At 36.3% G+C, this 10,705-nt stretch overlaps 1 protein-coding gene across 2 annotated transcripts; it reads left to right on the top strand.

Annotated features, from left to right (window-relative positions):
• The first annotated feature begins 563 nt into the window (after positions 1-563).
• Positions 564-8,071, top strand: LOC104613229 (transmembrane emp24 domain-containing protein p24beta3). Of its 2 annotated transcripts, none has more exons than XM_088895120.1 (4): positions 564-1,121; positions 5,289-5,475; positions 5,611-5,718; positions 6,674-6,735. In XM_088895120.1, exons 1-4 carry the CDS (start codon positions 906-908, stop codon positions 6,718-6,720), a joined length of 558 nt encoding a protein of 185 aa, XP_088751246.1. In that variant the 5' UTR covers positions 564-905; the 3' UTR covers positions 6,721-6,735. The 2 variants fall into 2 exon arrangements, with proteins under 2 accessions (XP_088751246.1, XP_010279262.1); XM_010280960.3 differs by lacking the exon at positions 6,674-6,735 and adding an exon at positions 7,688-8,071 and having other exon boundaries at positions 572-1,121.
• The last annotated feature ends 2,634 nt before the right edge of the window (positions 8,072-10,705 follow it).

The raw sequence follows: 10,705 nt of genomic DNA, 5'->3' as shown, positions 1-10,705 counted from the left end.
AGTCATTGAGTCAATGTACCTTGTCTTTTTCCACCAATTTCTTAAGCTCCCCCCATATTTCTAAACCTTTTATTATTTACAGTGTTCTCCTAACAGAAATTCATTTCTCAAGGCCTTAAATAAAAGGACAGAGAATTTGAAAACTTCGTATAAATTTTTATGTTTATTTCTACTAACAAATATTGTCGAGATGAACGCACGAAAGTGGAAAGTCTTCACAAAATAGAAAAAAATATAATGAATATGATGAAATGAGATCAGGAACTTAGTTAAGATAATAATCATAATATTTTAATGAGATTTTTCCGAATGGTGGTCTAGACTCTAGACGTAAGCAAGATAAATATATATTTTAATAAGATATTTTTCGAAAAATACGGATAAATCCAACGATTTCTGATTTTCACCGCAGAATTCTAAACATTCAAAATGTTAATAATCAACACTCTACTTACCAATTTTTTTCATTCTCAGTCTCCTCTGGCAATTCAACAGTAGTTTGGGCCTACAAATTCTGACCCTGAGCTGAAGCGTTATTCTCCTATAATTTTTTCATTCACCAGTTACTGACTGTTACTGGGTAAGGGCGGAGGGAGCTAACGTATCAGGCGGAGACTGAAAGTCAGCGCGACAGTGAAAATTTACTCCAGAGCCCAGAGGAGACTGAGAACAGCATCTCAGATTTTTAACATCTTGTAATTTACCCTGTCTTTCCTCTCTATTTAATTTTCCCACTTAACGTCGAACACCTCGAGCCCTCCAATTTACTTATCAGGGGACCTTCTGTAATAGATCAGGCAGGAAAATAGTTAGTCCCCTCTCTCTCTCTCTCTCTCATTGTTTCAGAGCTCGAAGAAGCTTCAGGTAAGAAGAGTTGCCGTTAGCTAGAGGAATACGTGAAATCGATGGAGAGGGGGAGATTCAGATCCGCGGAGAACTTTCTGGTTCTTGGGTTTCTCTTTAGCTTTCTTCGCCATCTCTCCGCGCTTTCAATTACTGTAAACGACGTGGAGTGCGTCTACGAGTACGTGCTTTACGAAGGAGACTCTGTTTCTGGCAATTTTGTTGTTGTGGATCACGATATCTTCTGGAGCTCAGATCATCCTGGCATCGATTTAACTGTAAGCGTTTTGGCTTCCCTGATCTTGTGATGTCCATATTTTATTGGTTGATTCGCTGGGGTTCGTGTTTGGTTTTCAGTTGTGATTTTTTTTCCTCTTGGGGGAAGGTGGGGGTGGGGAGAAATTTGTGTTCCTTGCTAACTTGTGTTAAAATTTCTAGGGTTCCTCTTCCAATTTCCTGTTCTTTGAATTATTATACCGAAATTTTTGTGTTTCTTAGGTTGCTAGTAAAAAAAAATTATGAGGCTTTGCCCTTTCGGTATTTCAAAGTACTTTTGTGCTAGTCTACATTGGTTCATGGTTTCAACTTAAGAAGGGTGAAGGGTTATTATACAAAAAATAAATTGCAGTATCACTGTCGTCACTTTACATGTTCTTCAAAGTTAGAGAAGTTTGTAACCCCTTAATTTTACCTTTGCATATTTCTGGGCCTCTAGCATTTGACTTGCTTAAATGTCATTTTGTTTCCAACTTCTATTACAAATCAGAGCCTCTAGCATGACAATTATTTTTAGTAATTCACTCTACCTTGACAAGGCCATTCAAACTAAGCTCCCTGTTTCACAAGCCACTGGAGCTACAGTGGATTACAGGATAATGAGGATATTTCTGTTTCCATCAATCTGAATCTGGGTGTTCAGATTGAAGTTGATTGAATGTTCCATATCTGGATTTGCACCTTTGATCTTGGTGTCAAGGTTGTTGTCTAGACAGCCTCAGACTCAAAAGCAGTTAGAACTTAGAAACCAAAGTTGTGTTAAACTTCTTACCATAGCTGTCAAGACAATGCCTAAGCAACATGTAGGAAGTTCCATACCTTTATTTGCCTAGACCGTACCCAAGGTATACAGTACACTCAAGTCAGCCATGCAATGCTACTTAATGGATGTCTACAACCAAGCATATATCTTATTTTTATCATTCAGTAGTGCTATAATGGTTAAGCCCGAATTAGAGTAGGATGGACAAAATGGAGGGGTGCATCCGGAGGCTTATGTGATAGGTGAATACCACATAGATTAAAAGGAAAATTCTATAAAACAGTTGCAAGGCCAACTGTGCTGTATGGAGTAGAGTGTTGGGCAATCAAGAAACAACATATCCAAAAAAATGAGTGTGGCAGTAATGCATATGTGGAGATGGATGAGTGAAAAACTAGAAAGGATAGGGTCATAAATGAAGTCATTTGAAGGAACCTATGAGTATATCTTATAGTTTAGGCTAAAGATGGTTTGATTACATGCGTACACTTGTAAGATGAAGTGATCTGTTGAAAGTTGAATGGGCGAGAAGGGATAGGGGCAGATCAAAGAGGACATTGGTCGAAGTAGTAAGTAGGGATCAATGGACTGGGTTTGGGTTGGATCCAAGCTGAATCCAATCTGGTTAGAATGGATTGTATGGGTTGAAAAGGTCCAAATGTTTTGGTCCAATACTTTTTAGCAGTTTGAATTGGACATGTCCACAAACTCCAAAGTCCAATCTGAGTCTAGGAGTGTCCCATGTCTCTTCCCCCCTCTCTCTCGGTTGGACATATCCCTCTTTCTCGTTTCCTGTGATTACTCACCAGCATGATTTCATGGATGGAGAATTGAAGGTGGTGAGAAAGCCTTCATCTGTGGTGGAAAAAACTGGGGAACCCTATTGAGATCGAGAAAGGTGGGCCTGGGTCTGTGTTTCAGGGTCTTTTCCGTGATGGGAAGTCAGTTGCTGTTAAGAAGCTTGATGTATGTATCTTTGTTGTAGGCAGAGAGAGTTTCAGAATGAGTTGCAGATTCTTGGTGGGCTATGAGTGTTGTTTGTTGTTTCGCTTTTGGGGCATTGTGTTGAGAAGAAAAACAAGTTTCTTGTGTACGAGTATATGCCCAATAGAAGCTTGCAGGAATCCCTATTTGGTGAAGGCTTGCATCATCGAACTTGAATTGGGATCGGTATTTTGAGATTATACTTGACATTGCTCAAGTGCTTTTCTTTTTGCTTCTGAGTGTGATCCTCCAGTTTTTCATGGTGATATAAAGGCTGGCAATGTTCTGCTGAGTTTGGATTACCAAGCAAAGGTCTCAGATTTTGGGTTTTTGAGGATTAAGACGGAAAGTGAATTTGGGGTTGAATTGTTCAGCCAGGAATTGAGTCAGAGCCAAGAGCATTGGAAAACAAGTGCTTTTTGGAAATTCTATTTCTGCACAGACTCCAATAGATGGAACTCCAGTTGATAGTGCTACTGAGGTAGATTTCCTGTAATTTTTTTGCCATTTTCCTGTAATTTTCTGTATTGTTTCTGCATTTTATTCATATTTTTTCTGTAATTTTCTGCATATATTTCCTGTAAGTTTTTCTTCATTTTTCCTGTAAAATTTTTCTGCTTTTTTATTTTCATTTATCTTTTTTCTGCAATTTTCCTGTAATTTTCCGCATTTTTATATCTTTTTGCTTTTTTCCTGTAGTTTTTTTCTGCAAATTTAGTTTTATTTTTCCTGTAATTTTTCTGTATATTTTCAGCATTTTTTATGTAATTTTTGTTATTTCAATCAGTTCGGATCGGATTGGATACATTTGGACCCATCTGCATTTAAATGAATTGACTTGGATTCTGTTTATGTCAGAATTGGATCGAATGGGGTCCAAACTGTTTATAAGTGGACTAACATCAGATCAGATTGGATTGAACCAAAACCTGGTCTATTGACACCTCTAGTAGTAATAAATGATTTAAGTGTTTGTAATTTAATAATGGATATAGCATTAAACAGAACAGAATAGTAAAACAGGATTCATGTAGCCAATCCCATATAATTGAGAACTTTGGATAAGACTTAGATGATGATGATATTCGGATGTAGGTGTATGATGTGATTCTGATATATCCCAGAAGCCCACATATAAATCTCCAAAGGCCCAAGGCCATATGATCCGATCCATTCAAGACTCAAGTAGCCAGGGCCCAGGCACCAGACCCAACATTACATGTGGCCCACCAATTAAGTATTTTTACATAAGGATGCCACATCAGCAAAGTAGTTACACCTTGCATTTTTTTTCCCGATTTCTTTAGAGTTTAGACCTTGAATGTTTTACGTGAGTTGCCTTGTAATAAATAGTGGGATCTAGAATGAATATTTAGTTGAGAATTTTCCCTCCAAATCTCCTCTCTGTCTATCTATCTATCTCTGCTTCAGGAGATTGAGTTTCCTTGAAGGGCTCCTTCAGCAGGCAGATCCCACCAATTCCCATCAGACTTCAAAATATAAAAGATAAATATCACATTGCTTAATAAATAAATACGTATGTACTGTGTCACTGGATTCAGGTGCTTTCGGCTCACCAGATTAGACTCTCCAGTATATGCCAGATACCCCCATCCCTATATATGAATTCCTTGAATGCTGACTCGTACCTGGCACCTAGATTTCTTAGAAGGCATAACAAACTCCAAAATGAGTAGCCTCACTGAAGGCCTAGGAAATTACAAGGAGAAAGAGGTGATTGGTTCTTCCATGTCTTCAGCATGTGCCTCTTAAGGAAGGAAATTGTCAATCCTTAGCAGGCCAACTGGAAAAATGCGATTTTCCAAAACAATCAATTGTTGTTAAAAGGGTTTTCACCATGAGTTCACCTTTTAGCACCTGCTGACCTGTACCAAACACAACCTACCTTGTGTATTGTCATCAGTGTTTACGTGATTCAGTTCTTCTGGCTTTGGAAAATTTGGAAATCATTTAAATGATCAACATTGATTGACTGCATAAATCTACATTTTATTTGTATTAATTGGAACTGAGTTCCATAGAATGTGGTGTTGACAGCTTTCAACTTATTTTATTTTAATCATTGAATTAAGTTGCTTTGGATCAATACTGTAAAAAGTAAAAACATTATTTCTGTAGAAAAACATCTAATGGCATGAAACCTACAATATTTAATGATGTCAAGGGTGTTTCAAAACCTTCTATCCTCTAATCCATGGTTTTTAACCCATGAAGCGAACTTCAAACTGTAGTTTAAGCCACACTATTTGGTGTGCAAGTCAGCACATGTTTTCCTTTCCTTTTCCATTATCACATGCCACATTGCCACTCAGTGCAACTTATCAATTCATCAATAGCTGCAGTACATATATTTCAACTATGTTCAGGTTAGCAATTAATCATAAACTTGGGTTTCATACAGGTGACATCTCCTGCAGGCAATACAGTGCACACTTTGAAGGGAACATCAGGAGACAAATTTGAGTTCAAGGCTCCACGAAGTGGAATGTACAAATTCTGTTTTCATAATCCTTATTCAACTCCAGAGACTGTATCGTTTTACATACATGTCGGTCATATCCCTAATGAGCACAACCTTGCTAAAGATGGTTAGTTTAATTGTACATTGTCAAATGATGATGATCTTGCAGGAGTTTTTGCTAATTTCTCACTGCCATTTTTATTGAGCTCAATGTTTATAATGTTTTCATGCCATTGGTTTTTTATTTGGATTTTTATTTCAGAACACTTGGACCCCATAAATGTTAAAATTGCTGAGCTGAGAGAAGCATTGGAGTCTGTTATGGCAGAGCAAAAGTATCTGAAGGCACGTGATGCTCGTCATCGCCACAGTAATCTCTCTCTCTCTCTCTCTCTATCTCTCTCACACACACACACATTTGACAGTGTTATAGATTTTTGTATCATGATGATATTAAACAGTATAGAATTTTTTTTTTCTTGCAACCATTCGCGCCCAAAAGAAAAAACATCTCTCTTAAATGTTAATTTTGTAATAGGGAAAAGAAGAGAAAAAACCTATTTATGCGCATTTACATGACCATAGTAGAGATGTAGAGAAAGGAAATATATATAAGCTGTCCATTATTGGTAATAACGTGAAAAAAGATTGCTACTACATCTTCCTTTTAGGCCTAAAGTGCAGGAACTGTGGTCCCCACCAACACAACACAGAATGAAGCTAAATTTTGATGGGAGCTCTAGAGGCAACCCGGGACTGCCAGGAGTTGGGGGAGTATTCAGAAGTGGAGATGGTAAAATTGTCACTATGTATATGGGGCCTATAGGAGCATGGGACTCTTTGATGGCAGAGGTAATGGCTTTGCTTCAAGGTGTGAGATTTTCCAAACAGATGGGGTTGCGCCAAATGGAGATAGAGGGAAACTCTAAGATGCTCATTGATTGGTTGAAATTGGGTTGTTAGGGAGCTTGGATATATAGGCATGCCATAAGGGCAATCACCAACTAACAAAGGAGATTGGAGCTTCTTTCAAGTGGACTAGAAGGTCAGCTAATGGACTAGCTGATACTTTCGCTAAACAGGGGATAATGAGGGAGAATTTATTCTGGGCAGAATTGTAAAAAGGATTTTGGGGTTTAGCACCCTTTTCAGGGGATGACAGTTGTACCTGATATTTCTTAATTTGCTTAATGAAGTTACCATTTCCAATCAAAAGAAAAAAATGTGAAAAAAAAGAAAAGAATAGCAAAAGTAAGCCATTAAGTAGATGTAGACATACACCAATCCAATCCAGCAATAGATTGTTGATTCATGTGCACATGCAGGGTGGCGATACGAGTCTGTGTTCCACATTAAGTTTCCCACATGCTGATATATGCACATAAAAAGGTCATGGTTAGCTTCATTTTGTATCTTTTCAGAAATCCTTCTCAGTTTTTCCATAACCCATTTTAAGGATGCAGTAGCTCCAATACTATTATTATTTTTTTAATTGGCAACAATAGCCCCAATGTCATGTTCATTCCTCCACAGTCAATTCTGGCTTGTATTGCATCAGTTCCAAACCAATTACGTTTGGATTATAACCCCTTACGTGAATTTCATCTGTGTAATGTTTATAATTGGCAGACTGCCTACCTCATGTTTTCCATCAGTGAGAAGAATATATCATATTGATACCTGAATACTTTACATTTAGATATCATCGTCAGATACCCAGTAGGCCAGTACAGCAGCGGATGGGTGCATTTTTCAGAAGTGTTGTGTATAATAAGTATATTTTTGAAACATGTATAATCAAGGTTCAAAGTATCAACATGTATTGGCCCATATCGGCCGATATGTATCGTGCCGGTGGCTTTCCGATACGCCCCTACAGGGGTTGTATCGGGTCAGCCACTGATTCAGAAGGTAGCCGGGCCTTAAACCGGATACTCTGAACCGATTTTGAAAAAAAAAAGTAAAACATAAAATAAAAGCACCGACACAGGCCGGTACGCCGGTTAGAACCTTGTGTATAATGATGATTTCTCAAAAAAAAAAGTATAATGGTATGGTTTGACAATCATGCCGTAAGAAACCTGTTTATGTTAGAAGTTTAATTAATTTGGCAAGAATATAAGTATTGAAAAATGAAATTTGTCTTCAAATACTAGATAGAAAAAGCATGATATAAGCATATCCGTATCGCTGTCAGTATCGATATCTAGGCATCATAGAAAAGAACTATCCTAAAACTATTGCACGGATCCTAGGAACTGAAGAGTTACATGTTTATTGTTGCTGTTGTTATTGTCATTATGATGATATTCATGGAATATTTTATATTCTCATTGCAGCAAACGAGAGCACTCAGAGACGTGTTATCTTCTATACATTAGCAGAGTACCTTATGCTGTTTTGTGCAAGTGGATTGCAGGTGGTGTATATTCGCCGCCTGTTTAGCAAGTCAGTTGCTTACAACAGAGTTTGAATTCAAATACCCTTACTAATGTTACTTGTCTTATTAACCGTAGAAATTTTCAGCTAAATTCTAGGAGTCTTTCTTTTTGTTATTTTATAAACTAAAGTCTTGAGTCATAATCTTTTTTCTATTCCTGTTTCTCTAGTCTGTACTGTCCCCTGCAAGCTGTAATTGATTGAGAAGATTTTCTGAGACTCCCTTCTGTAACAGTCACAAATGCCTCATTTACAGGTCATAATGAAAATGAAATTTAGATTAAGAACCGGAAAGAGAAAAGCGGCTGATTCATTAGCATCTTGGATGTTTCTTTTTCTTTTTTATTTTTTGAAGAATCCAGCATATTTTTAGTGTTAATATAAGAGAAAGATCTATGAGAATTGCTTTTATAACCAGAAATTGATTTGATTTGAACTAAAGGAGAAAGATGAATGGTAGTCCAAGATCTAAGATAACCGTGTTGGTGGAGAGTTCACCAAACTTGATCTCCAAAACTCCCATCAAAGATACAGGCATTTTATGAGCAGCTCGATTACCTTTGCACTTATGAAGATGAATTGAACCTGAGGAATATTTTTACAAGTACATAAAATGAGATCAGAAAAATACAGTCGTTGCTATGGAGATTCAGGATGCAAGTTTAAAGCCAAAGTGGATAATAGTCAGAATAAAAATCGCAGATTGGCATCCTATATTCACAACAAATGATGCAACTTTTCGAATTTACCATCGGCTCAGCTTCCATTACTCCAAAATGGCAGCCTGTAGTAGCAAGAGATAAGCCATGTTGAAATCTGATAACAAACCATAAGTAGCTTTTTTATTCAATAATATGTCTCCTACCACAATTTACTTCCGCTCCTCCCCTGGTGGACCTACAAACAAGGCCTGTTAATGTATGAGTCAACATGATCTAACTAGTAACTACAGGGTCAAGATCAATAATAACATTATTATACAAGATGTTACTAGTAAGTTATAAGCTCCAATTTGAAGTTTTAACTACATTTGTAAAGATAAATGAGTCTAACTTCTTTATGTAATAAAAGCAAGCCTCCCGGCAATGCTAAAAACTCATCCTAATCTGCTTTAGAAGTAAACCTGTCTGAACATTGAAGAATTTAGGTTAGCAAGGAAAATGAAGAATTAGAAGTAAACCTGTCTAAACATTGAAGAATTTAAGTTAGCAAGGAAAAGGAAGAACCATCGGTATCCACATATATTCCCCACAGGAGATGTAATGGGTTGGGTCTACGGGACGGAACTGAATTTATCTAACTGGTTATGTCAATTCTGGTGGTGTGGTTTGTATTTCAATTAATATCTGGGTCAAGGCTGGTTTTTGCAGTTCCAAAGCAATTAGGACTCAAACTGATTATATAGTTAATATAGAGGTTTCTTGTTTTTTTTTGTAATTTTTGTAATTTTATGTTTAAAAGGATAAATTTCATAGACAACATATGAGATAATTTTGGTTAAAAACACTTGCTTTAACAGCATATATTTACTGTTACCATCATTTTTATAAAGGTTGTATTATAAAAAATGAAGTTCTAGGTCTATCTTATAGAGCTAATTAATAATCAGTTAAGGTTTGATCCATCCTGTCCTGAACTAGACCCGATCCATTGACAACTTTATTCTTCATGGTGATGAAAGAGACATGCCTTCAACATTGAACTAAGGATGCAAACGGATTGGATCGGATTTGGATCAGGGTATTATCCGAATCCGATCTGATAGTAGAATCCAAGATCTGATCAGATCTCATAATTGGTGATTCGAATTCCGAATCTGTTAAGGATGTCGGGTATTCGAAGTCGGTCTGATTTTATTCAAATTATGAAAATTATAAGTAAATATATTTATAAATACACACACACACACACACACACACACATATATATATATATATATATATATATGGATCGGATTGGATCTTGGCGAATTAAATAGGGGTGATCTGAATCCAAATCAATTCAAAAATCCGATAAAGGGCTATCTGAATCCGACAAAATAGACTTGGACCCTGGATCTAGATCATGATCTGATCCATTTGCACCCCTACATTGAACATGGACAAAAAAAAGTGATTTATAGACTCTATGAAATTTTCACAAAGCACAACTTAATTCCGAAATAATTCCTCTTGAATTACCTTTAGTATCATAAAACCCCATACAGTCCCCCACAGAGCTTCTACCGGGGAGGAATTAGAGCTGCAAATAGATTGGATCAATCCAATCTGATAAAGAGTTCCAAATTCTATTTGATATCCATAAAACATATATTTGAATTTGATTTGTTAATATATCCAAATAATTAATTGAAGACTGATAAGATTAGGGTATTAGTCAATATGTATAAACTTAACATAAATTCATAAAATAAAAAAACTTAAATAAAATAGTTTATCTAAATCCAAAGAATTTTAATATTTAAGAATGGCCTTTAGCAGTATCTGAATGCAGCTTATTCGGGTCTGATTTGAATTGAATCTAAACCAATTAGTTTGCCGCGCTAGTAGAATTTCACAAGGATTAGAATATTGGTATGCCTGGGTATCGATGCGCTCGATATCTTCGATACACTCTTATGTTTTTATTTTTTATTTGTTTTATTTTTTCATCATACAATCATTAGAAGGTTGGGATCTACATTTCTAAAATTTACACCCAAGTGTATTTTGGTACACCTATATCATATTTTAATCATTGAAATTTGAAAGCATGGCCTTTTACTCTTTTGTCACTCAAATAATAATAATAAGGGAAAATTTCATATTAGTATCCTGTACTTTGGATCTAGTGTCACTTTGATCCCTGAACTTTAAAATACAACAATTAGTTCATGTTTGGTTCAATTTTCATTCTTTCTAATTCTTATTCAAAATGAA

The sequence above is a fragment of the Nelumbo nucifera genome, chromosome 1 (assembly GCF_055504915.1).
Source record: "Nelumbo nucifera cultivar China Antique chromosome 1, China Antique-T2T, whole genome shotgun sequence".
NCBI lineage: Eukaryota > Viridiplantae > Streptophyta > Magnoliopsida > Proteales > Nelumbonaceae > Nelumbo > Nelumbo nucifera.
Note: the sequence above shows the minus strand (reverse complement) of the source record. Positions and strands in the feature narration are given on the sequence as shown.